Source organism: Astatotilapia calliptera, chromosome 13 (genome assembly GCF_964374335.1).
Source record: "Astatotilapia calliptera chromosome 13, fAstCal68.1, whole genome shotgun sequence".
Classification (NCBI taxonomy): Eukaryota; Metazoa; Chordata; class Actinopteri; order Cichliformes; family Cichlidae; genus Astatotilapia; species Astatotilapia calliptera.
Genome location: NC_137434.1, coordinates 9,507,614 through 9,535,596, shown reverse-complemented (window position 1 = coordinate 9,535,596; position 27,983 = coordinate 9,507,614). Strand labels below are relative to the sequence as shown.

Here is a 27,983-nt window from a genome sequence, read left to right as displayed (position 1 = left end):
TGGTCATAACCAGGTCAAGATGATACCACTGGGATTCTAAACAGACCGTCTGCTGAGCAGGTGGGTTTCTATACAAAGATTACCAAAAAAAGAGAAATACTACTCAAACAAAAAGAAGGAATACAGATTTAAATCTGCAACTACACAGTGCACACATACACTTTTCTTCTTTTTGCTTGAACAAGAAAAGCGAAAAAGAATATAAACACTCATAAAAATGATTTAATATAAGGACTTTCAAGCCAGCTAAGTGATTTCTATAAAATCCGTCAAAAATAAAACTGTGGTATGTCTTTTAATCATAAATATGGTCAGTAGTAACTGTTTTTAATATGTGCACTGCACATTCGAAACTATTTTTTCAATCTCTATAAATCATCATCGATAAACTCAGAGGTCCCTTTTCCCAAAGAACTTTTTGAAGACAGACTTGTTGCGTGGCCGCGGCAGGCTCACGTAGCTCCTCAGAGCTGCGTCCTGATATTTGTCCTGCTCCCACCCAGCCAAAGCCAGCAGTGGAGGCTCAGAGCTTCTGCTTGCTGATGCGCTGTCTGTTGACTTGTCTCCCACCACCAGAGTCACACAGTAGTTGGAGCCTGTTTCCAGGCCTTTGCCTCCAGGGGTGCGCAACATGGGTTTGATCTTTTGGTAAGTTGCTGCAAAAAACACCAAACAGAAAACATTAGAAGACAAAAAGAAATAACACAGATATTATAGATTATAAATGCTAAAATGTATTTTACTAGTTGCATACTAACATGAAGTAAAGGAGTGGGAGCGACGCTTGCTACTTAGCCAGTCCTGACCGCTGCATAAAGGGGAGTGGGGAGAGGAAGAGGCGTTGTCTTTGAAGCCTCCAGAGAGTCTGTGAGTCATCATCTGCTTTAAGCTGCCTTTATCAACATCTAGGAAGGGCCAGAGAGAACATTAAAAATAGGACTAAAGTGACAGAGGAGCGAGGAAAAGCAAAACCCTTTATTGTATTAACACCAGTCTTAGTTATGTTGTTTTAATATGCAAGTAGACAATACTTTAGCTCCCCCTAGTGGTACCAACTGTACCTGCAACAACCATTCACTAGTTCTTTGGTTATCCAAAGCCATGAAATTAAATATTTTATACTACATTAGCTGATAAAATCATTGCACTTAAAATAAATCAAATGTAAATTGTACGTAAAACAATAAGTAACAGAGTGCATCCTCTAACCACCAGCCCAGTGGGACTAATCAGAAGCCGGCGGTGGAGAATGGGGTCTATTTTATTCTGTATTGCCGTGTGCGAAAGTGGGGCAGAGGTATTTGTTAAACTGGTCCCAGATAAATGCAGCTTTTGTCTGCACAGCAGAGGCTCTCACCGCAGCAGCCCGCATCTGAGGATGAGATTAAATGTTCATCCAAACGCTTGAAGTGACTCTGTGTCATGTGATTTAACTCTCTGGTGAGGACAACAATTTCTTTGGTCTGGGTGGTACCCGGTGGGTTGTGCCTGGGAAACAGTTGGGTGACATCATGTTGAGAGGAACAGTGGCAACCGTCTGGATCATGACATCCAAAACAGAAGGGGGGCTTTCTGTGGACAAAAGAATTGCAAGCTATTATTTTACAGAAATTAATATCAAAGATTTTGTGTAATTCAAATTATATGAAAGCATCTTACAAGGAACTGGGGAGATCTTCATTAAAAGGGACACCTAATATTGAAGACCTACACACTGTCTGACCTTTAAAAACACACACAAATGAATTAGAACAATAATACTGAACATTAATTCAGTGTGAGCTGTGAAATAACTAGTTTACCTGTGCTTGCTTGTATCTTCATCATCCATTTCTTCATCATAAAGCGTGAAGATGCATTAAGCAGATATTCAGACCCATCACGGAGCCTAAAGATCAGAAAACACGATTTTTACCGTTCCAGCTGCTGGAAAGGCATCACTGCCTTTAAATCAGTATATTTCTATTAAACAGCAGCTGCTACAATCTGACCTTAATCGAAAGCAGTTGGGTTTTTTGGTGTATTCTGGGAAAGGTAAACACTCTGCTCCCATGAGGTTCAGTGGCAGGCCACATGCAGAACTCTGCAGCACAACACAGTGTAATCATCAGTGACCACATTCTATTTACTTCAATTATTAATCCTCACTTTTCTCTTGGGCTCCTTTTGTCGTGATTTCTTGGCTTACCCTCAGAGTCTCCTTTCTATCCTGGTAGAAGCACAAGGTGTGTCTATATAGGACAGCGTGGTAGGAGTTCCAACCTCTGGAGGGTGCCTGTGAAAATAAGATAAGAGTGTGTAGTGCTGACTGCACGCTTTACGTTTGCTGACTGTGCTGGCTTAAACATTTCTTACTTTCTTCCCTCCCAGCTGCAGCTTGTGCTTCCTCTCAAGCATCCCCTCCATAGACTGCAGCTCAGGTTTTCCACTCTGAAGGGAAGTGAATTAATTCAAAAAAATCAATGAAAAAAGAAAACTCATAGAAGAGCCCAGATTTCCATTACAGACTGCAGTAACACTCACTGAGGTGAAACAGTGCCACCCTGAGGCCACATGCTCCTCAGGTTTCTCCAAGTCCTCTTGGCTCTGTGAGGCTTTCCTTTGCTGACAGATCCCATCCAAACCCATATGAACTGACAGGAGACTCACTGACGGGTCCTGTTCAGGGTGAGAAGATATAACTTTTTAATGTAGCTATACTGCCTTGAATACCTACAATGCAACTGGGGTGAGAGCAGTATACATGCACACAGTAACTACACATAATGTGCAAGCCATATTGACATACGAAAGTATATAAAGTATATGCCATGTTTCTACTACATCTACTACCATAAAATCTACTATCCTGCCTAGCACTAAGTCTCTAGAACTGCATATACTTCTGCTTTGATTTACTTTGGCTTTGAATTCATTTGTCTTTGTCTTTTCTTTTACATAATGAAAAAGTAATTAAATCTATTCCGTTAAAAACTGTTGACACACTTGTCTGTCTGACCACCCACCACAATGTGTGAGAAAAAATTCTTTTTGTAATTTCAGTATAATCTCAGTCATGTGGGATCATCACACCCTGACCTCACCTTCAAGCAACCTGTGTGCTCGTCTGCCTCCGCCCCCACCTTTGCCTTCTCTACCTCCTCTTCCTCCTCCTCATCCTCTTTGTACTGATAAATGTATCTCTGATTGTCCCCTACATCAGGTAGCTTCACTGGATCTGAAGCAGTCTCGTTCACTGTCACTGAAGTTTTGCTGGCTGGCTCCCTGTTAGGAAAAGCTGCCCAGGACCTTCTGTCTCCTATAGACAGTGGAGGAAGGTGATCTTTGGGACTCTGGCCCTTTTCATAACCCAGCAGGTTCTGAATGTGGGTGGGCAGTTTGAATTCAGCCACAAGAAGGTTGGGTGCCGAGGCAGTGACGAGGTTTCTGTAGAGCACAGTCGGGGTTGTATCTGAAGGTGTCTTTTTGGCTTTGTCTAAAGGTTCCTTATTGGGCTGGTACATGATGTCTGAGCAAATGCTCTGCCTGTAGTTAGTAGTCTGGTTCCAGATGTCCTCTAGCTCTTCCTCCTCTTCCTCAAACTGCTGGTGATCAAGGTGGACAGGCTCTGTTTCTATCACTGTTGAGCGTGAAGGTGGACCTGTTGAATCATTTTCTCTTATTTTAGTGCACTCTGTACCTCCCACTTCAAGAGATATAAGCTTCCTCACCACTCCTTTAGGCTGCATGCTATCAGAACGTGGAGCATCATCTTTGCAAAGCTTGAGACTGCTGGAGGTGGAGATGCCAGAGTCCACAGAGTCCTGTCGAACACTCTTTGTTGACTTCAGATTGACTCTCATGAAGGAAGCTTGGCTTGACTGAAGTCCAGGACTCTCTTCATGAAAACTGTGGGGTCTTGCACATTTGTGGTACTGATGTCCATTTAAGTCTCTAATGAGTGTATGAACACTAAGACACTCGTGTTTATGTATAGCTGTAGTGGAGGTGGAGGTTTGGTTCACATAAATATGCAACTGTGAAGGCTGGACAGTCCCATCCTTCTCAGCTGTGCTGGTTTTAATCTCTGACAATGTTTTGTCCCACTCCTGTTTTTCCTCCTCACAAAGAGCCACCTGGGTTTTAGATAAATCATTACATTGTACAGTCTGATCCTCATCTTCCTCCACAGAAGGAGAAGGTGGAGGTTGTAAACCGCTGTCCACACCAGGAAGATGTTTCCCAAGAGATGTAGATAGCTGTGTCTCAGCAAAGCTGCTTTCAGCTGAAGTGTCATGCGTGACAGTGGGAGTGGGTCTAGTCTGTCTGAAAGAGCTCAGGAATGTTTGTTTGTGCGAGTGAGGGTCTGGATCAGTCCCGGCTACTTTTTTTGATTCTGGAGGGGCAATAGTAATGATGTCCTGAATGCTGGGAATGAGATTCATATCTTTAGGTAGATCAAAACTCAATACAGAACCCAAGGAGAGGAACCTGCAGTGGCTTTTCACCTGACCTGCTGTGGGTGTAGTGGTGGGTCCTGCTGAAACAGCATATGGAGTAATGCTGTATTCCCCTGAACACTCTGTATCAATGTCCTTCAGCAAAGGATTCTTCATATAGGCAATGGCTTCTACTCCATCCCCATTCTTCTTCTTCCTTCGACGTTCCTTCAGTGGCCATGTATGTGTGTCGTATGTGATTGTCTCAGAGGTACAATGAGGCATCCCATCTGTTTGCTCCTCAACTCCCATGATTTTCTGGATAGTGTGTCTACGCGCGTCTCTCTTCCTCTTCCGCTTCTTGCCCATTCTCTTGATGCTGCTGAAGATGGAGCTGCCTCCGTTCCCTGTCGTGTTGTGGAAAGTTACGTTGGTTCCCTGAAGTGCAGGTGCTGAGGAGGATGGCAAAGAGGAGGATGGCAAGAAAGTCGGGGAGGCTGAGGCTGTGGAGCGGCTTTTTTGGCGGGGCAAGGTGATGCTCTCATACACAGGGGCCGCAGCCAGGTTGTTATCCTTGACATGCAAGTAGGTACTTACCTATTAAAAAGAGAAAAAAGTATATTAGGTATGTGTGGAAGCTCTTATATTAGTGAGATTACTGTACTAAAAATGGTTAACCATAGACTCATGCGTGCTGCAGGCTGAAGCCTTGCAGCCCTCTGTGAGAACAAGAGCTGTTTTATGTGTTACAGATGGACGATGACATGAGAGCAAAATTGACTAAGACAATGATCGCACACATCCAAGAATACAACGGATTCAGGAATGCATGAATCTGACACAACAATGTAAATGTATTAAAAAATTATCGAAGACAAAAACATTAGATGTAAGGACAAAGAACATGAACATTATTGCAACTGCACACTTACAGGACTTAATCAGAATCATATGTGGCTTCACATGCCGTCATACGCAGCTGTAATGTCTTGACCTTTCAACTCTGTGACTAATCTCTTGTTTCTGTGGAAACCCCAGACTATAAATCATGGTGTGCAGTCTGGGGGCTTTTCTTCGAAGTTCAGCAACAGTTCTCTGTCTAATGACTGAACCTCTGCTGGCACTTGAGAGAGCACTCATGCTGCGAGTCATTTTGGAGCATGATTTTCATATGAAGAGAGGATGAGGTCACTGCTTTCAAACAACTTTAGCACAGCCGCGCAGTCAAACACGACCAGGTTTATATCAGGCTTGTAGTGAAATGACAGCAAAGAAGAGAGAGCTTCTGTCAACGTTCACTGTAGGTAGAAGACTGATTGTGCTCTTCTTACTCATCACCCTCATTCTGTCTCTGTCAGCAAATCTTTTCAGTTTTAAATCCTGGCTCATTTAACAAGTTGTGGCCCAAAGAAGTTTAACAGTAAGAAAAAGCTCAGGTTTTATTGTGTGATTTTCTGGTGGGAACTTAACAATTCATCTGAGTTTATACAAGATGAGCTGAAAAGGCACGATGACTGCTGACAGATTACTGCAAAGACAGACTTGCCAAAATACACAGATTTGTTTTCAGTGCATCAAGATTACTGAGATCATTCCTCTTGCTTTTAAGGCTGGAATGCATGATGGAGAGCAAAACTGCTTTAAATATGGTAGTGAATACTGCAAAGATAACAGTTTATTTTCGGTGTAAATTCCCAAGAAATGTAAATCAACTGAAAAACTTTTTATACACAGATTTTGTACAACTTGTGGTTTGGGGTGTATTGTTATAAATCTATTGCAAGCATTAAAGTAAATTATAAAAGTTATGTAAATACAATATTTTTTTCCTGAAAACAGAACATTATTGTTCACCTATTGAATGTCAGGTAGATCACTTTATTCATTACGTTTATATTTTTACAAATGGATTGTAAAAGTAGCACCTTTCTTTTCACATCCCATTAAAAATCATAACAGAAAGGACTACATTAAAAACAGAATTTATTTGGTTTTAGATTTTCATTTACGACTCTAGTTAAGTGGGGAAACTCTGAGTTTTAATAGTAAAACAGTTTGTTTTCTTTTCTCACTTTTCTCATGTTAACTATAAATTTTCCAGCCACAGCGACTTTGGAGATGGTGTCAGTATGAATATGATAGCACCTCGGCCTGACTTATTTCCCGTTACTCTTATGTCTCACTTACAGCGAAGGAAACAAGCCAGGGAAGCTGCAGACTGGCTGTGTCTTGTAACAGATTAGTAGAGCATGCTCCCTTAAGAAAAGAGCTACACACGGCATGCAGTCCCAGTACACTTCGAGATGCAGCATGCAATGCCAGTTCACACCGCGCAGTTTACCTCATTTGCACTCTGCCGATAAATCTTTCTCTTTCGCTTTAAACTACCCAAAGTATTTTCCAAAAGCCCCTGGCAGCGCCTCCAAAAGTTTTTATAGGCAGAAGATTGAGGCACAGTGGGCTGAGGGAGAAAACGGGGAAAAAGGAAGATGTGAAGGCCAAAGGAGAGAGGGGAATGAACAGCAAGACAGTCAAGAAGGGAGATCCCATGCAGTGTGGTTTCAGGGAATGCGTGTTACTGCATTAACCTTCAGGAACAGTAACAAATATCATCTGTTTCAGTGCTTCTGGGAGAGAAGTGAATGTGGGCATTAATAGTGACGCCCCATATTACTGTGTAGCTGCTTATAGTGTGAAATGATGAGTGCGTCTCTCACCCTGTGGACAGGCTCAGAGGTCTCCTCCACTACCTCTTTTGTCCCAGCAGGCAGGTCAAGTACCTGAACCTGGCTGTCCCCTGTGTTACCAAAGCTAAGGATGAGGTTGACTGTTCCCCCTACAGGAGGGCTGCTGCCCTCTTTAAGCACCAGCACGTTGGCTTTAGGAGGATCATCCTGGGGTCCAATGCTGTTCATGATCTCATACCCATCTTCTGATGGCTCTTCTTTATGTTTCTCAGCATGACTGGGCACCAAACACAATGGCTGGCTATTTCTTGTCTTTGTTGTGTCTTCAGTAGGGGTGACAACTGGGGATTGATGAGAATGGAAGGGCTCTGGCTCAGGAGCTGAATTCTATGTATCATGGAAAGAGAACATAAAAACACAATGGTTTAGAAACACTTTGAACTACAAATATTTGTCATTTTATATTACAATTTCCACTTGTCAAAAACATACATGCACTGGTGCTATATTGTTCTCCCCAGCCTTCATTCACTCATTCTGTCTCTACAGTAAGTGTCCCTCTGCTCATTTACCTCTGTTGATGGCAGGCCCATTGTCGCCTCAAAGTAAATGTTGTCCTGTGAAGGTTCCTGTCTGCTCTTCTTGTGGAGCCACTGTTGCTTTTGAGCCCTCCAGTGTACCAAGATCCACCCGAGCATACTCCTCAGTTCCTCCATACGCTCTCTTACCTGTAAGACATTAGAGTTCGTAAAGTAGAACCAAATAAAAACAAAAATATATTCAAAGAAAGTCACGTGTGAAACCCTGCTCACCATTTGTGTGAGGTGGTGCTCCTTGTCTAAAAGATTTTTGCCTGTGGCGGCCAGCTCATCAAACTCCTCAAACTTTTGCTCAATTTGCATATCCAGCTCTGCAACCAGTGATGTCTGCCCGTCTTTCCCAAAATGCAAGGTGGTATCTGAGAAAATGCATGACCTGGTGTCTTCTGTCCATGAGCTATTCAGAGATCAGGTTGGGGTGGGAGGTAGTGGAGGAGACAAGCAACAGGGCTGTGAGAAAAACCATACATTCACAAAGCATGAGAATGACCAGGCTCTCCCTGGTAGGACAGACATTCATTGCCCTGTCACACTCAGCCCAGGAAACTTGCTCTGACCTTCTCAGCACATCTTAAATTATACACTTCCCCAGGGACCTGTGCTTGACAATGAGAACATCCTGTTCTTTCCTTGATAGATGTTGTAAGGGGCAGATGTTCTCACAAAAGTTGATTACGAAATAACTTGAGGCCCAGAAAAGGGTCACAACATCCTCACGCCCTGCTTACATCATGGCAAGGTAGCTCCTGAAGAAGTCCTGGAGCTGCGCAAACTCTTTCAGACGTGATTTGTTCTCTGTCACGCTCTTTCCCAGCTCGTTCCAGGCCTGCAGTGTAGCCTGAATTTTTGCATCTAGTACGTGCACTCTCTCTGGGCACAGATCCTTCAGTCGAGAAGCCTGGTCCTGCAACTCCTTTACCTCCTCCCTGATGATTTCGTAGTCAGTCTGTGGAGAATCACAGTAAGAATCTATCATCTCCCATCAAATCCACTCACTCAAACAGCCTGTACCAATTGTATCTCTGACTATGACCTCATCTCCATAGCTTAATGCATATTATTCAGTTAGAGGCCCATATGGTCTACATATGGGCTGCCACGCTATAGCTAGCTTGCAGTCGGAATTTTTTTGTCCTCCTTTTGACGAGGCAGTAATTAATAGTGTTGAGGGTTCTCTGGGACCACTACTTCATAACGTTTCTCAGCTACAGTAAGCCACAAGAACACTGAGTTGTAGATGCTTGTCTGCTGACGGCACAGTTATTTCAGTTTGGGAGATTAGGTCATTTCTGCTTTTCAAAGGTATCAAGTACAGACAGCTGTGTGTGTGTGTGATAAACATAACACTGCCCAGAAAATGACTCACACAGAACTTTACCATCCCCAACTTCACATCTCCAACCCTGTGAACCGTGGACACTCATACACACCCTACCAGATTTGCTCATAAACACACACATACACTTTGAGAGCTAACACAACAGTGACTCATGCAAGCACAAATAAATATCCCACGGGAATAACAAACTTTTGCTTGCTCTATGTAGCTTGCTCATAGCACAAAGGAGAAAAGGCAGGCTTTTTTTGTTGTTGTTGTGAAAAAATATGTCACAACAGGAAACAGACTGTGGAACAATGTGTTGGAGGTGACTATAAGACAGTCGGGGTTGGGGGGACTTCCCTTTTTTTAAATACACAGGGCAAACTGTCCATAATCCAACATCAGTGTAATGGAATACTGGACTGCATTACCAGAAATGAATCATTTCAGATGTTTACAGCATAATCACAACATGTGCCGGCATCTTTCTCTCACCTCCAGGTGGTCCTGCTCCTCCCGCAGAGCCTCTAGGCCACAGCGATCTGGCTCACACTGGATGGCCATGTCTGTCTCCTTCTCCAGGATGTCCAGGCTCAGATCCTTGCTGAAGCACACGCACTCCTCCACGCGCACTGCCAGGCTGGCATGCTGGCGATGCACCAAGTCATCATGAGTACTCATAGGATGTTATTAAGTCATTATACTTCAGTGTACATTATTTGTTTTCCAATGAGAGCCACATTGCAAATTAGTTTAAAATGGTGTCATGGATTCCCCTCCAGCCATCTGCGTATGTGCTTTTTTAAAATGTGTACTTTTTTTTTTTTTTCTTAAACCAAGAGTAAATTGAAATAACACAAAAAAACACATGTGAGGGGGAGTGGTGGCCTGTCTTGGGCCTATTAACTCATTCACTGCCATTGTGTGTGTGATATATATATATATATCTAAAATCTCCTCTTCTTACCTTGCTCATCAGCTCCTGGATAGCCTGGTCGTGGCTTTGTGACCGACCTCTTTCTCTCACTGTGTCATTCAGCATCTCTACAGCCTCTCGTAGCTCTTCCACGGGGTCTCCCATGGTTTCTAACAGAGGCTCACCACTGCCGCTGTTCTGAAGTGTCAGCAAAGTAGGAGCTGGGGAATTTTCACTGTGGAGAGGCTGTTAGGTACAAAAAGAGTTACTATTCATTTGCCAAGTTCAACTGAATTAAAATGGTAGTAATGTGAATGAGAAAAAGTAGTAGTGCATTGCAATACTGCCACTCCTGAATTTATAATTTAATCTAAAAATTCTTATACTATATTATTTTGATTAATTCATAGAACACTGTCAACAGTTTTGATAAGGACTGCTTTTAGTTTAAAGCTGTTGTAGAGTTCATAAAATGGATTTATATTGTGTTTGCAGTGTGGCTGTAACTCAGGTGATGGAGCAGGTCACATACTAATGGGAAGGTTGGTGGTTTGATCCCCGTCTGCTCCAGTCTGTTGCTCTCCAATAAATCCCTCAGAGTTTGAATGTGTATGAATGTTAGATAAAAGCACCTACATAGAAAGAGCTTAGAAAAAAGTGCTTGTGCGAATGAGTGAATGAGGGAATTTGTGTAAAGTGCTTTGAGTGCTCAGATAGAGTAGAAAAATATATTTAAGAACCAGCGTACTTACCATTTAAACTACAGATTTTCAGGTAGAATGCAAAATTTGACAACAAACTAAAGCTACCTGTAATGCTAAAACTGGCTACACATGCACAACAATATTTTTTTTTTATTAAAACTTTTTACAAGCGTATCCTTTAAATGCCACTATTGAAAAATTTACCTACCTGCCCTAATCTGTACTGACTGCCACTGAGATCCTGGCTTTCCTCCAGCTCCACACGTTCCAGGAACTCGGTCAGCATGCGCGTGTCCTGCAGCTCAGAGCTCTGCTGGGTCAGGGCACTCTGGACACGGTGGTACCTGGGAAACACAAACACCAGCAGGGATGTTATAACCAAAAGTTACACCTAAATGGTAAACCACATCCACATATACAACCTTGCATCCTTCAGCAGAACCACATTACAGAGACCGCAAGCATCTTACTAGGTAACTCGTACCGTGCTAGAGCACTGCTTATGTTATCATATATCATGTGTCACATAAACATATCCTGTACTTTAGTGCACTGAGGTACCTCCACTGTGCAGAGTTTATATAGGAAATGGTAAAGGGATCTTTTTGAAAGGGTATTTTTCCAGAATAAATGACCCTTACATTGCTTGTGTGCACTGTTAAATAATGACATCATAACAAGTGTCTTTCAGCTGCTTAGCGAGAGCCTCCTGCATCAACAGGACCTCAGACTACACAAGTGGCCATCCCTACCCCATCTAACACCCCCACCCTGGAAACACTTAAACTGAGACCTTTCCACATCTGTATTTTCTTTGGTCAGCTTGGTGTTCTTTACAGAGTCTGAACTTCTGTTTATAGACACAGGTATGTTGGGTAAACCAGCCAGCATCATAAGTTTTAGTGAGAGTCCATGGCAACAACCTGTCTTTCAAGGGCCAACCAAAAAGAGAGGCGTCATCTTGCAAACACGGAATGGGTGACTCTGACACACACTGACAAGCTGTGGGTGAAGTGCATGTCAAAACTCTGGGGCAGACCTCACTAAGTGCTGCATGAATCACAAATGAATAAACTTTGGCTGTGAAATGATGAGCACATGGAGAGATATTTTTGCCAACTTAGAGAAAAATCTATGGATATATTTATATATATATTTGTGGTTTATGGGGTGAAACTGTTTGTCTTAAATAAGAACTGGGGAGCTTTATGAACAAACTCTTCCATGTTGGATTACAAACATGGCAAGCCCAAACCTGTGACCTCTTGGAAACACTGACTTCCTTTATTTCCTGACCACAGTGATGAGAAAAACCACCAGAGTCTCATTGCTCAGATCCATAACATGAACTTTCCATGATGACAAATATCAAAGGGCTACCCTTGACCTATCTTTCTAACATACTTTTTCTCCACCTCCTCCATGCGTGCCGGTAGCCCTCGTGTACGTGGGTGGCTGTGACTATGAAGGCGGTCCACCTCCTGCCTCAGAGCACTGAGTTCCAGGCTACGGGATGCCACCTCTTTCTCCAGCAAACGGCTTTCCCTCTCAGCCATGCTCATTGTTTCAGGGTCACCGGCTAAGACAGATTCCTTCATGGAAAGCTCCACAGACTCCAGCCAGGCCTCCAAGCTGCCAAGGGCCTGGAGCACTTTCACAACCTGTACAGAACAGACATGGAGAGGTTGGGGGAGTGCAATTTATGTCTCATGTTATAGAAGTTTTCCTGCTTTAATTTCAAGGTGATTTAATGCACAGTTTAAACTACCAAAGGCACTGTTCAAAGACAACAATAATACGTGGAAGTAGTTGCTAAGACTTACATGACTCATGGTTTCCAACTAGGTCATCAATCTGGATTTGCAGCCTCTTTCCAAGTCATAATCAAATTATATCTGAGCACATTTTATATTCCTTGGATTAGCCTTCATAAAATGTTGTGACTACATCTCAACAACTCAGCCAATTAAGGTGATAAAGTAAACAAGTTTCTAACCATGAGTGCATGCATACAGCTCAGGATCTGGCTGAACAGAAAGCTTTTAGTAGGGATAAAAAGGATCCAGGATAATTTGTCATAATCATAAATTTCAACAGAGAAGAGAGAACAGCCTGTGAACTATTTTCTTTTCTTTAAAAAAAAAAAAAAAAGAATGTTACCCTAAAACCCAGCTCTTCTGAGGCCTGGAGAAAGACAGCATTCCTTTGGTGTCTCTTCCTCAGTTCTTCCCACAGGACTTCCAGCTGGCCAAGGAACTCCTCGATCTTTGTGCTTCCCGGGTGCTGTGCCCGGACCAGCCCGTGGCCCTCCTAAGGAAGGTTCATTAAAGTGATGAAAGAAAATTATGAATAAGAAATGAAGTGGATTTTATATTGTAACTATAGACTAATCTAAAGCTTTGGGTAAGTAAAGTTGTCTCAGACGTGATGTCAGCTCATTGATTAATAAACCAGACCTGCCAAGAAACCCAAGTTGCAAAATGTGGGGAGATTTTTTTAAAGGAATTCATTCAGTGCTTTATTTCAAGAGAAACTGTGAATGTGACAGTGGGCTTCAGTTTACCTTTTTGACCACCTCTATCCTGGCTCGGTTGTTAAGGATTTCCTGCTCAACGGTTTGCTGACACCTCTTTGCTGCTTCCAGCCCCTCAAAACTGGCTACTGAACACACCTGTGTAGCCATGGACACGTTGTCTTTGAGCCATGACAAAGTCTGAGATGGAAAAAAAGCAAAGAGAGTAATGAGGAACAGTTTACACATATGATTTAGCTGCTGAGGCTACAGGAAACCACATAAACAACTTCTAAGTGATAGATATGAGTTAATGCAAAAATACATGGCCATATTGCGGAGTACAAATGCTATGCTGACAATTAACAGCAATCACTTCTGATGTTGAAGGCACAGTCCTTACTGCCAGCTAACCTGTTTTTGTACTTTTAATTGTATGTGTGGAGCATGGAAACAGTTTTGCAAATTGATTTCTATTGTCGGGAGAATAGTGGGTGTGACTGGCAGGGGAAGTAGTCACCTTGTCAGCAGACACAGTGAACCTCTGAAGCTGTATGTGAAGCTGTGGGTGGCCTGGAGAGGGGGTGGCAATCTTGGGTTCTGTTCTGGGCTTCCTGCTGCAAAGAAAACATAGACTCCAATTATGACTTACATAAAGACCTTTCATTATGTAAGATGGCGAGAGAAGCCAGGCAGAAACGTCACCTTTCCCCCTTCAATTGATTTCCGACGATAGCATCATCAATGCAGACAGGGCTGTCTCTCATTGGTAAAGAGGTGTGGTTCACTGATTGCTGCTCCTGGCTTTGGCAGCTCTGTGTTCGTCTACCACTCCCACCGTCAGCAGTACTCTGTGGACAAAGGAGTAAATGTCTGTAGGAAAATCCAAAAGATCAGCAACATGGTGTGTGAGTAATGCTTGGCCTTTGCTGAATTAATGCTGACAGGATGATTAAACGTCTCAGAAAAGAGGATTTCATGCTGTGAACAGTCACTAGACAATGAGGCGTTGCTGTAGCTCAGTACTAATGTGAATGTTACAATGTGGCTGGACGCTGGACAACATGGACAGCTGCCCGGAGTTTCTCCTGTAAATGACACAAAACATACTCACAAAGGTTCGCTATTTTTAGTGAAACAGCCCAGACCAGTCTCAGAGTAGAAGCTATTTCTGTTTGACAGCATCAAACTTTTTCAATACTAAAGATGGCAAGAAAGGTTTAAAAATGTGAAATTACAAAATGAATGAGCACAATGTTACTAACATATGTTAAACCACTCTGATCATAAAAAGAGCCATTGTAGATAGAAATATAACCCTCAAACCCCCATGCCCCTGCTCCCATTTAAAGCAGCAGTGTTGTTTCAGCTTTAGACAGTGATTTCCATGGTCATCCACCCCGACTCTGTTGAGAACTCTGGAGTTTTTAGAAAGGTCAATGCCACAGCGATCAACCTTGTCTACGGGCAGAAATATATTAAAGACGTCAACAGCCACTAAGCTACTTTTACAACCATATGAGTATTTTAAAGGTTGGCCAAAGGGCTCTACTGAAGAGTTTCCAATGAGAGCCACAAGTATCTGGACTGCTACATTGGGCTATCCTGAGTGCAGGTCTTTTACCTTCTTCATCCTGCTGCGAGCAGCTGTGTACTACAACAACATATTTTCTTTTAAACTGATGTTTTCATAATTATGTATATGTATGTATACAAATATTTAATTCAAGTGTTTTAGGCTGTTTTTTATTGCTTTATTCGGTAATTACTTCTTGATGTTGGTGCTGTTTCTAACTATACAGTGCTATACATGTAAGTTTTTGATTGCTTCTCTTAACTAAACCAGATGATATATACTGAATATGAAATTATAAAGTTATGGAAGCACTTAGCAATGTGCCATAGCAATTATACAAAAAATACAAAAAATCCATTTATAACAGTGTTTTATGGAGGGCCCTTAATTTAATCATATTATTTTCTGACTGGGCTTATAGAAAAAGTGAGGCAGGGAGCAAAGAAAAGTGTCGCCTCCAAAATTATGCAAAGTGCAGTAAATTGTAGGGGTCTAACATCATTTACCAACATGCCAGTCATTTTATAGGCCAGGCTGAGTTTCATAGAGGCAAATTATAGGCCCATTTATGTGCTAAAGCAGTAGAGCTAAAAACCTCGTGTCAAAGAATTTATAATCATTGCTAAGGTCTCCTCTGCAGACAGGCATTTGCTTCTGTCTTTCATTTTTGCAGGGCACTCCACTGTAAACATGTCGTGTCGTTTCACTTTGGCAGAATATCAGCTACAGAAAAAATAGCCGTTTAACAATTTGGTATGTCATATTTAATGGTATTCTGTGCTTTACCATCTTATCCAATCATTTACCATTTCAGCATACTGTTCACTCTTCCTTCCTATCCCTTTTCTGCTGATCTCCTCTCACCCTGTGTGTCTTTCTGTAGTGTGCTATGATGTCAGCCAAGAACTATCACTTAGCAGCAGACCCATCTGGTCTCCAGCAGTAGCATCTGGCTACAATTAGCCAGAGAAACAGATGATAGCCATGTTTACCTTCAGAAACAAGAGGCTATATACGGCTAAAACAGACATGGATGCATATGTTGAAGCACGTACAGACACTAAAACCTTTACAGCTAATTGACTGAATTATTGCAACAGAGAGAATAAATACATTGTGTATGTGCACATGAACACATATGCAAATGTGCAAATAATTCACAGTCACTATTAACCTAAAGATCCATGTAACTGCGTCATTGCACCCTTAAAAGTAATGGGCTCAATTCCATACACTAGGGTGCTGTGAAACTATGTGACAAATTACTCTTACTGTTTTAACAGGTACCTGTGCTTGTGCTTAGCACTGCGTTTGGCCTTTAAGGCTCCAAGCTTTTTCATGGAGTGTCTTTTTAACCCTTCCATAAAACAGTGACAAGTAAAGCTCCCATAGTCAGTGTACCCAGGCAACTACTAACTCCTAGTGCAATAAAGACCATTCTAACCATTCACTCAAGGTCGTCCTGCATGCCATGGCAACAAGATCAGTGTTTGTAGAGCAACAACTGAGTCAGGTTTGCTGCCCTGATGGGCTCCTGTCACAGATGGTGAGATGCGAGAAAACATGAGTAGAGAAATTTACTGAAATAGTAACATGAGAAGAATGGAAAGAATGAAGTTTGCTTTCTCAAGCATCTGTACTTTCTGGCTTGACAAAGTTAGGACATGGGCCCAGCAGGGATCAGAAGTGCTCAAGGTCAGCGATACAAGAACAGCTTTGCTCTAGGCTAAACTCAAACAGCCACTGTAATCAAAGAAATGTAATGCGCTAAGTTTAAAGACTAAATATTCACATAATTACTGGTTTTAACCACACTTACATTTCTGGATAATCAGACTTTCTGTCAGGTTTATGGGCAGTGCGGTAACTATAGGAGGACCCGCGAGTTCAATAAAGTTCCTGTAGGCCTCCAAGACAAGGAATGTCAAGTCCAAGGAATAAACATACTCTCTAGAATATTCACCCTGGACTGAACTATGGACCCTCTGTTAATATAGTATTAATTCAATGACTGTACTTTTGTTAGAATGGTTGAAAGCCAAGATATTTTTCTACCATGAAGTGAAATTTTGGAGGGAAAGGCTTATTTGCTCTGGCGCACTGTTCAACCATGTTGTGCAGTCAGGGCTTGACATTTTTCATGGAAACTTATGTAATTCTTGTGCCAGCACAAATAACACCTCTAAAAGCTCTTCCTGTGTCTCCTACAGGGCAATATTTGCAACATTTGAAGACTGGGGCTCTTGTTAGATGATACAGAAGGTGATTGGCAAAAAATAGAAAACACAGTTACATATTGCTTTTTTTCTCTATAGCACTGATTTAAGCACAAAATTGGTATTTTTGCAAACCATCTTATCACGGAATTCTCCAAAACTGGGACATCCGATGATATAATTAAGTAGAGGGAAGATGGAAAACAGTATTTTGGGTGCCAAGAGTAGAAGCCACTGCTTTACAGCACATCTGTCAAATTCTATTTTGGAAAACTGTGCTTTAGCTGTATATCAGGCAGTTTCCAAACCAAAGGACGAAGTGCGTCACTTTCTGAGGCCACAGATTTTGTAGGACTGAATGGGGCTGGTGTCATCTTTTGCCAGCACTGATGGAGTTGTTCTCTCCTACTTGGGAACCACAATGTGGTTTCTCCAGTATTACAGTGAAATACAAAAGCTACTTACAGCACAGCCTTTCAGATGATTCTTCTCCTCCTTCACCTCCTTTCCCATGATACAATTTGCCTCCATTCCCATGTTGCACTGGGGTTCTTGGGCCAGTGTCAGGAGGTCAGAATCTTCCCTGGTGAAAGTGGAGCCAGAGAGAGAGAGCGTGGTCTTGTCACTCCTGCAGGGTGAGCAGACCAGGAGGTTACTGTAGTACTGACAGCAGGGCTTCAGAGGCCAGCGATTCTTTCCAATTATGGCTCTGAAGTTTCATGCCAGTGTTTGTGTTGTTTGATTAAAATAGTCTTGAAAAGCAGCTGATAAGAGACGGCATGATGTAATATTTGGATCTAAAGATAGGCTACTAACATGAGAAAGTTTTTGCACATGGATGTCAGAAGCTCTGACTCGCACAATTTACAAATTTTGCAATATTATGATTATAATCATTATTATTATGATTATTTCACCAAATGGAGTAATCCATCTGTTTAACCTAATGGCCTTCTGATACAAAAATTGGGAACTTGAAACAAAATATCAATGATTTTGGTTGTAGTCATTAATTTGATACAGCTTCTAGCACCCTAATCAGTCTAAGGATGCAAAAATCTGGATAGTTAATAAAAAGAAAAAAAAGTCTGGCTACATAGTGCTTGTAGTTACAGTAACAATAAATGTATTTTACACATTCTATAAAAAAATAACTAAATATGCTTGTAAAGAAGTTCTACTCAGATTTAGCAGACTGTTTCAGATGACATCAGGATTTTAATAGTAAGAGGTGAACAAACCACGTTTTCAACTTGCAGTTTTGCCAATACATTATTCATGTTGTACACCTCTCCAAATTCCAAATCAGCACAGAAAACTTCATATTCTAAACTGAGAGGTAAATGGTAAATGATAATCTGTGTGCTAACTGGTCAACAGACACGGCAGACTTTTTCTTTGCTTGTAATTTTTCACAGATTTAAACCAAAATTAGACGCGGATAATCAGAATGAAGAGAAAACTCTTCAGGCAGAGCTCATTTTCATTTGGAAAACTGTTTGGTTCTCCCAGTGCATACGTCTGACGTCAGTAACAGTAGGGTAATGACAGAAAAAACAAAGTTCTAACTCACTGGGTAGTTGTAAAGGACCAATTATTGAGTGAAATGGTCCACATATTTAAGGCCACCAAAGTTGTTAGGGTATCCTTGGCCTGTTGGCGTACCTGAAAAGCTTCTGAAGAAGTGCCCAGCAATCCTTCACCTCACTCTGCTTCCGTGTGACACTGGCAGCCAGGGTGGGACGGAGATTCGACAGCTGGGATACACTCACATCAAGCATCTACCACACACAGGCCTGCAGGTTAGGTAGAGAAGGCTTCTGCAACACACTTTCAAGATCTGACAAAGCAGTGCTGCTTTAAGTGAAAAGACACAGCTTACCATGATCTGACTGGCGATCTCACGCATTTCTCTATCTCCAAAGCTGTCCACGTCTTTCAATACAGACATGTTTTTCCTCTAAAAGAAGGGACACTGTGAGTGGAAGAGCCTCTCAGATCTAATATATGATAATATAATTAGGTTTTCAGGAAGTTTTACCATGCTGTTTATAGCAAATAATATATTATCAGCCTGCTGGTAAAATGAGGACACTTCCAGGGCCAGATGAAGATTTTCATGGTAGTTTTTCAGATGCGACTGCATCTTCAGCCACCTACACAAACAGCAGACAGCAGCATAGAGAAACTCAGTCTTCAATTAATCTTTAGATTGGAGGTGTTTCATGCAATTTTTCAGTCAAATGTAAGTGACAAACATTTTATTGATGTGTTTCCTCCTGCTGGATATGTTTTTGCTATCTGTCTTCCCTTGTTTCTCCAGTTTCAGTGCCAAGTTGTTGATTTCCTCATGGAGATTTCTGTGTAGCTGCTCATCCTGCAGGGGAACAGGAGAACACAATCCAACTATGACCTCAGCTGTCTTTACCATACACTGATGGAGACAAATTACAGGCAGCCATAGATAAATTACTGGAAAACCTCTACAAAACTGTAAAGGAAGCTATTAACATATGGAAATGCATATATTTTTACCACAGGAATGTTGTTTATAACACTTTTATCAGTGTTCGGGTAATTATTAGTAGTAGCTCACCTGTTTCAGATCTAAAATTCTTCTAGTCAACTGCATTTTGTCAACATTTTCCCCCAGGACATTCACCAGACACTGTTCCTCTTCCTGCTGGCACACATAAAAGTCAGTGTTTATAGCCCCCATTAGTTAGGAACCCAACCATTATTTTTTTTTCAGAGGCACCAGGATTAAACCACATTACCTCTGCTACCAAGCAAGATGCTAAACAGAAATAGCCTTCAGCATGCAGTGAGGAACTCTGAACTTGATACTAAGGGACAGAGGAAAGGATGAGTGGAACGTAATGGAGAATACGTCTCCTAGGGTGGATGTTTTATAGACTTCATAACCAGCATCCTCCATTACAATCCCACAGGTCCATTATCAATCATCAGTTCCCTTGTGCCAGACACGGACATGAACAGAGAGATAAACATAGGCCTAAAATGAATTAGATGATTGCTTTTTGATAATGACAGGCAGATGTTTTACACCGGTGAACATACACAAACCAGAGATGTCTTCAGGATACTGAGCTAATTTCCTGTATTGGAAAGTGCTGTTTTTGTGACTAATATCTTGACAAATGTTGATTGGAGCTGCCTGTAGACTCAGATTTGCCTCTGGGCCAACTGTTTTGGCATAATTGTTGAAGTTGGAGAGCATTATTAACTGCTGTTTTTTAATATGTGGATTGCCTGCTTTGATAAATACGAAGGGGAAAGAGAAATGTAGGGAGATTACAAAGGTGATGTGAACAGGATAAGAAAAATGAAACATGTTCAGGAATTAACAGTGAAATACAAAACATTGCAAAAAAAAAGAAAAAGAAAACGTAAATTACATTTTACCCTGTTGGTGTTGAATTTAAGAAAATAAGACATATTGAAGGAAATACCTGCATCGTAAAGACAACCAATATTACAAAATACTTTGAGTTTACCCAGTAACCCACAAATTTTAGTTGTATGTAGTATAAAAGTAGAGAAAGACTGATATGTTCCTTACCTTCTCTTTAATCCATGCCTCCAGCTTGTCCACCTTTTTGTTGAATTCCTGCAGGTTCTTGGCTCCTCCTAGGGCCCTCATCTGATTTGCAGCCATCTGTTTGAGGGTCTGCCACTGGTCCCTGAGCTGACTGAGCTGCTTCTTTACCAAATCAGATGTGGGATTCAGTTTACAGATCAGCTGCTCACCCATCTTTTAAAACACACAGAAACACAAAGACATTGTTCATTTGAATTGTCACCCAGAGCAGAGGCAACACATCTGTCATTCGTGTTTTGGATATACTCCTGAAAACTCTCAGAGTTCTGCTTCTGCCCTTGCCGGCCTGTCTGCCGAGCAATGTTAATTATGACCAATGCACAATTTCCAAACATTTCTCCTGTGGGAGAAAGTATAAACTGGCTTGACAGAGTCGCCTGGAATACTGAGGTTTCCTCTTTTCTCTTGCCTGGAAGTGCCTACCATTATGTTATGTGTTATATGATTTGACAGGCTCTTTTAACACCAAACGCAGTGATTAATGGTTACATTCAGATGCCCATTATGTGTTAAAAAGTTAAAATAAACATTTAATTTTGGACATAGGGTGCTCAGATGTGCTTGTTTTGGTAACTCTGTGATATTTCAGTTAGTGTCCAGTCTCATCTTGAATAACTTTCCCACCTGGTTGAGTTGAATCAGGGTGTTCTCAAAGTCTTTAAGATCTCTCTGAAGTATTTGTGAGGCGTCTTCCCAATCCTCCAGGGGGCAGCACTGAATATTACATCCGTCCTTCAAATCCTGTAGCTTGCCTTTGATCCACGCCTCAGCCTACATCCAAATTACAAACACAGGCAAAAATGTCTCAGTCATGCTTCACATTGTTATTCACTAATATGTTTGCTGACCTGAATCTGAGAGTGTGTGAGACTGCTTTACACACTTCATGCTGGTTTAGGGAGCATGTATTCAGTGCTGTTTGGCCAAATTTTCACAACAATTTGGTGATTTTTGTGACAGTGACAAAGTACAGACATGACAAAAACTGATTTTGGACCCATAAAAGTGACGCAATGCTTCCTTGTACATGTGAAAATTAATGGTGAAGACTGATTTGTACATTTGGACCAACAGTATATTCTATTTTTTTCTTTTGCAGCGAGTCATTTCACACCTTAAGCTGATCTAGAGCTTGGATTGTGAGATATCATCTGCATGAAAGTACACTAGACAAAAGCAGTCATCATTTTACATATCTAGCAAAGACCGAATTTTTTCCCCCCCGTCTTATTGTAATACAGCATACAGCACATCAAGCACATCAAGACCAGCTCTTTGTTCTCCAGTGTCATGTTATACAGAGCAGAAGTTTCTCTTGGCAAGGGCCTCGACTCCATTGCATAAGACTGTCTTGCAGAGCAGCCTTTTCTGGCAGCCTTCTGTATGGAGTGAGAAGGCCAAACCAGGTGGCCAAAATCAGAAAGCGTTGGAAAGTACGTGTTTGTTTTCTGCAAAGAACACAGCATGGAAGTCAGTGGCCCGCCTAAGTTACAAAAACTAATAAATCAGCTCAGGTTCTTCTACTTGTCAGACTGATCCGGACTTTTCTTTTTTTCACAGCGCTGCTTTTGTGTACGTCAACTGACAGTTACACACACAAATAAGTCATCATACCTTGACATTACATCAGAGCATTATTTCCCAAGGAATTCGGTGCGACTGACATTGAATAATAAACTCTGTAGCAACTCCACTTTAAAATCAATGAAACATCAAGACCGCACATGACACATCCACCAAACAGCTTTTTGCTCTAGATTAAAATATGATGTCACTGCTCCCCAGAGGAGCAAGTCATTAACTTTACAAGGCCCCCAGGGTAACGGGCGTATTTCTGGTTTCAACAGAAGGAAAAGAGCTTGACAAAACAGGCCTGCCCCTATCTTCTCACACTGGCTCCCATGGCATTATAATGACCTCATACAGGAAGTCTATGATTCCCTTGTTTCTTCCTGTCCACTCTGCACAACAATGGTCTGTTCAAATCATACAGTTGGGCCTTAGTCTAGCCACAAAGAATAGAAGGACTGCAGTTTAAAAAAAATATGGCCACATAAATAAACATTGCAGTTAATACATAACAAATTTTAAAATAAATATAAAAAGTTGAAAGAAATCTGATTTTGGAATTTATAGAGAAAACAAGGACAGTTGATTGACAGTTATAAAATATCTATTAACGGGCCACATTTTTTACCTCTTTTGTAATGCAACTTGGCCCAGAGAACATTGTGGGGGTTGAAGTTTCTCTATTTCTCTATCTTGAAAATGAAATGGTGAAAGGCAAGATATGTTGCAGAGCAGCCTGGGAGACAGATGGCTCTACACAAAGTCCTGCTGCACCATGTTGTGACCCGCTCCGATCCCCTAGCTCGAACCATCGGGGGCCATTAAAAGTCTCTCCCTGGAAGGCTCACTTCCACTTTGACAGAAATGTAATACTATAATAATACATTTTCATCAGCAATAGCAGTCAACCAAATCGCTGTAAAACAGGCAGGTCCCCAGGTACCTAAACTTCCACTTTTATAAAGCCAATTGTCAAAAACCGTGAACATACAAAAGCATCCTCCACTGTGTCCAATGGGTCTAGTAAGCTTGTTAATGTGCTACAAAGCTTTTAACACATACATACATCATATTCAAATGTAATTCTTTTTTTTTTCTCGCCTATCACTTGGATGGTTGCTCGACAGAGGTCTGATGGCAAAGCCAACTGCTGGACAAAAATGTCCCTCAGCCGAACTCGCTGAAAAATGTCCTTGTGTGTGCTGGGGTAAACGCAGCAGTGAGATAACACAACCAGTTGTGCTGCTTGGCTGAGTCTCTCTGAGCAATAGGCGTGAAGGGATGGAGCCAAACAATGATCTCATCCCCAAATAATTGCTTGTGGCGGTTTCCCCTCCCTCTCTTCCCTCAGCCGAACACAGCTCATACAGTTCTTAGGGACAAAATAAGAATCAGTACATATTTTGTTCTCCTCTGAGGGTCATACAACAGGCAATTTCCTTTCTGATTTTAACTGAACAGCATAACATGTTTCTTTTGGGATCAGCCCACTGTAGCTTGTGGTCTTTGTAGCATTTATAGATTAAAACAGATTCTGATTAATTAACTGTAAAATAAGAGGCTGCAAATTTACGAGAAGCTCCATAGAAAAAGTATCTCTTCAAATCTTTCCTTATTTATTAGACATTAGAAACAGACGGAGAGCAGGAAAATAAAGCTTGTATGTCAAAGAGTGAAAAACAAATGATAAACCCACTGAAATACCACGAGGAGCTACTGATGCTAATACGCTGGTATGCCTTCCTCGTGTTACCTGCAGTACTTCCTTGCTGAAGAGTGAGTTGCGCTGAGTGAAGCAGTCACTTGGAGGTGTAACAGCTGCCGACCCTTCAATCGGTGTGCGTGGATGGCTTTCTTTCCTCTGAGGCTCATCCTCCTGCGGTTCAGGTACTGATATCTGTGTGAGCATGCAACACAGAGAAAGTGTTGAAAACACAAGAGCAGTTTGTCTCCAACGTAAACCTTTTTTTTTAAACAGATAAAACCATACACCAGATGATGATTGCTTCTGACAAACCTTTAAGAAAGAGGCACAGCTCTCCAGCAATATCACTTCACAATCAGAGGATGTCTAAGTGTCCGCTTACGTTGATTATACCTATGTTTGCCATCCAGGCACATTAGAAACACATGGCAGACTGGCCCCAAGGTCTCTCTTAACAAAAACCTACTGTCAGCACCACGTAGGATGAAATGAACACGACTGGCACAAGTTCACTAATGGACAAGCATTCCTGCTGGTCCCCAATCAGGAAACATCTGGGCACAAGAGGGAAGCAGGAACAGGCAGATCCTCCAATGTTTTTCAGGCTTATGTGTAAACATGTCATCTTTAAAGAGCCTTGACAGATCACGTTCGCTCATTATTACCTGCACAGGTACAGGCACCAAAGCCACTTTATCTCTTGTAATAAGAACATTTTGACAACGTGGATGAATAATACATGAGCAGAGTAAACTCAAAGTATTGTTGTGGTAACAAAATAGGAAATTATGTGAAAAATTACTCCTTGTTTTGTTCTTGAAGGGGAATTAAGGCCATGGCAGTCTGTGTATTATTACAACCAGCCTCCACAAGTACTTCAGCTAGCCTTTTCTTTTGTTAACATCTACTCCTGACTTCATGTTTTCCAGTGGGCCCTGCCTCTGCAAGCTCTGCTGTTAACACAGCACTTCATCCGCAAGACGCAATGACTTCAGCTTGGAACCGGCCAAATCCAGCAGCCCACTAGCTTTACACAACATCCTACAAATATACTTTTAGTGTTTATTTGTTCTGTATAACGTGTCTTAAATACACGACAGCAAAATCAAGAGGAAACAACGAGTATTCTGGGTAGCATTCAACCAAAACACACTGTTCTTATAACTGGTTTTCCACCCCTGTGTCACTTAGCTTTAAATTTATAATATAAAAGCAGCTAGCTATAAAGAAACCCCCAACAAGGGCTAGCTTTCCTTTAGTCTAAATAAAACACTAAAGACAGCTGCTCACAGTAGCACAGTAAGTAATAACAAAATATTTTAGCCTCAAAATTCCACTTCTTTTACCATTTCTTTTACTCTAAAACATGTCTTTTAAATAATGCTAACTATTTGACATTAATTTAGCAGTTAGCTTGCATCTTACCTGTTGTAGGGATTTCTCTCTGTTCGCTTTCGGTCTGGTTTGTCCCTGCATGGGCTGAAATTCATCGCTGCTCTCTTTTTTGAGTAAAACCTAAAATATTAGGATAAAATATGCAACCGGGAGGGACGAGAAATGTCAATAATGAATGAAAAAAAAGAAAGAAAGCTAGACAAAAATGAACGCTGGTAATTAACGTTTTACACGATGTGAAAGCGCACGTGCTTGTGACTAATTCCAACAGGCCTTTTCGGTTGGAGCTAGTAAAACAAATATATCTTCGATTAACAGCCATTTCTTTAATAACTTTCTGTTTTTAAAAGATCATGTTTAGATCATTTTCATATTCTACTGGAAATGTTATAATTAAAGCAGAACAGTGTTGGAAAACTGGCCTCTTCAAGTTTAAGGTTAATTATTTTGAAACTCTTTAAAATAGCCAATTTATCAAATATCCTTTATGTAACTAAAGGTATGCTACACATATATTTGACAAAAAATATTTATCTATATTTAGACTTTTTTTTTACCTTAACAACAGTTTTAATGCACTGCCATATTTTTTGAGTCATATTTTTTCTTTATTGTTAGAATTCTATGTGTGCATGCAGTCTTGTACCTTAAATTGAGAAGTGGGCTTATTCTCACAGCTCACACCCACTATCCTTGGCAGATGTACTTCTGATGTGCTGCTGATGTTGTTGTTGTTATTGTTGTTTTCAGATGTGCACCGTGTAATTGCAGGCTCTGCTGTCATCTTGTTCTCTGGCCTGTCTTTGTTCCCAGAGATTGTGATCTTCTTTATTGATCTGGAGACAGCAGAGGCAGAGGCAACATTCTGGTTCAGCTGGTCCTCCGCTGCCATCCGGTCTTGGTTGTGTTTCACGGGGGCTACCTGCTTGACAATCGGCGAGACGAGACAGGGTCCATGTGCACACACCTGTGATCCACTGAGGTAGAGCGAGTTCAGATTGTGCTGCAGCACACAGTTATCCAGAGTCTCGCCAGGCAGATAACTCTGTGTAAAATCCTGACATTTTGCCACAGCAGGAGCTGACAGCCTTGTCCCAATGGTAAAGGGCTGCACCTTCCTCACAATACTCTCAGACATGACTAGTGTCCCAATAAGAAAACAAAAACAAAACAAAATTGCTTAGGTCCAAATGAGCTCTGAAAAAAAGTCTGTTTCATCCCTTTGTGCGCTCTCCTGACTAAACAGTTGTCCAGTCTCAGTTCAGCAGTCAAGTGGAGGGTGGAACCGAAAGTGGAGAGAGGGAGAGAGAGAGCTCAATTCTCCACCTTCTTGTGCATGTTGAGAATGCACAGCACACAGCCCAGGATGGCTTCCTTGGACTCCTGGGATCGAACACGGTCCCAGATGTGGCGCAGTGCTGTTCCAAGGTGCGTAGCTCCTGTTGAGAGGATTCTCCTGAGATATTGTGCCACTGAGCCTACCAGTCTGCTACTGAGGAGCCTGATAACCAGGGACCGCAGCAAGATGAAAACTGCTGGCATGCTGCCTGACTGTGCTGCACTAAAGTCTTGGAAAAAAAAAAAGAAAGCTCAGAAAAGGAGGGGGAAGAAGGAGGGTTGGTTAAGAGAAGGGATGAAGTCACCACCTCTTCTCTCTCGCTTTCTTTCTGTCAGGAGCAACAGGGGGGGCTGTAAAGCCTGGCTGTCAAAACTTCCCCTCTGAACCCTAACAGAAAATCTAGCAAGATAAGAGACCCAGAGTAATGGAGTCAGAGGGAGAGACCTCTGTTGGACCTTTTCAATCACAGCTTATCCTCTATGAGGTAATATCCTCGGCTGAGTCACACTCACACACACCCAGACTGCCTCTCCCTTACCTCTACTTTGAAGTGCAGAAGAACTCATTCAGCTGTAAGGCATTGGGATCTGTCCCAACACAAGAATTACAAGACAAAAAAAAGTCTTAAAAATAAGAAGGATCACTTTCAGAGACTCAACTTTATGCTGTCTGTCCAGGAGCGAGAATGATTCCCTCAGGTCTAAGTTGAGCCTCCACTTTCTCCATCAGAGGGGAGCAGTTGCCACACGGGTTACAGCTGAATGAAACAGACCAAATCTGTCGTTCTGCTCCTTAAACCTCAGAGCTGCTGACATAACAAGTGTGTAAAGGAGGAGGGGTGCATACGGAAGTCAAGCAGATGATGGCCCCCACCACTCCTTGATGGTGGCAAAAGGTTCAGCAGAACAAATGTTGGGATGACTGATTGGAATGCCAGGACTGGCGTGCTTATGTCAGGGTTGGTGGGGGGGAGAGCAGACAGCAGAGAAAACATTTGCAGAGGAGCAGAGGGGAGAAAATGCTTTCACTGCTGAAAGCTTTTCCCTTACAAGGAACTCTCGCTCTTCTGCTGCCCACTGACTTGACCCCTGCACCTGGTCCAGTGACTCTCCAGTGCGGTTCAGCTCCTTATAACAAAACTCAGGCAGTGTTATGAAACTGATGTTACTGCATGCTTCATTTACAGCACAGCGCTTGTGGAGTCAGTGTTCTCTAATATTTGACCCATGCGGTGGTATTATGTAACGTTTAGAAATAGAAACATAAAAAGAAAAAACCCCAAACATTATTGCACATGCTGTGAAGTCTCCAGTGTTACTGAGTTTGTCTGAGAAGGGTCAAAACAGCCAGCAGTGGGACAGCGTTCACTCAGCGGGGCTCCGTATGACAAATGTATCCCCAGAG

The 27,983-nt window shown here is 41.8% G+C and overlaps 1 protein-coding gene across 5 annotated transcripts; it reads right to left on the bottom strand.

The window, feature by feature from the left end:
- Window positions 1-202: 202 nt before the first annotated feature.
- Window positions 203-27,366, bottom strand: mymx (myomixer). Of its 5 annotated transcripts, none has more exons than XM_026189753.2 (34): window positions 25,887-27,366; window positions 25,271-25,360; window positions 23,894-24,037; window positions 21,196-21,342; window positions 20,533-20,724; window positions 19,546-19,632; window positions 19,208-19,326; window positions 18,991-19,105; window positions 18,832-18,909; window positions 18,615-18,730; window positions 17,415-17,577; window positions 13,863-14,008; window positions 13,678-13,774; window positions 13,209-13,358; window positions 12,806-12,955; window positions 12,050-12,306; window positions 10,854-10,989; window positions 9,993-10,187; window positions 9,521-9,673; window positions 8,433-8,650; window positions 7,918-8,101; window positions 7,678-7,833; window positions 7,136-7,492; window positions 6,760-6,879; window positions 3,084-5,015; window positions 2,524-2,658; window positions 2,356-2,430; window positions 2,189-2,275; window positions 1,992-2,083; window positions 1,803-1,888; window positions 1,660-1,723; window positions 1,358-1,572; window positions 759-905; window positions 203-656 (listed from the first exon to the last, which is right to left on the bottom strand). In XM_026189753.2, exons 1-34 carry the CDS (start codon window positions 26,376-26,378, stop codon window positions 391-393), a joined length of 7,161 nt encoding a protein of 2,386 aa, XP_026045538.2. In that variant the 5' UTR covers window positions 26,379-27,366; the 3' UTR covers window positions 203-390. The 5 variants fall into 5 exon arrangements, with proteins under 5 accessions (XP_026045538.2, XP_026045540.2, XP_026045539.2 ...); XM_026189755.2 differs by having other exon boundaries at window positions 13,678-13,771; XM_026189754.2 differs by having other exon boundaries at window positions 19,546-19,629.
- Window positions 27,367-27,983: the final 617 nt, after the last annotated feature.

Coding starts and splice junctions, on each gene's coding strand:
- mymx (XM_026189753.2), bottom strand. CDS start 26,378: ATGTCTGAGAGTATTGTGAGGAAGGTGCAGCCCTTTACCATTGGGACA. Junction 17,578..18,614: donor CTTCTTCAGAAGCTTTTCAG/GTACGCCAACAG, acceptor CTCACCCTGCAG/GAGTGACAAGACCACGCTCT. Junction 5,016..6,759: donor ATCGGCAGAGTGCAAATGAG/GTAAACTGCGCG, acceptor TCTTTTTAATAG/GTAAGTACCTACTTGCATGT.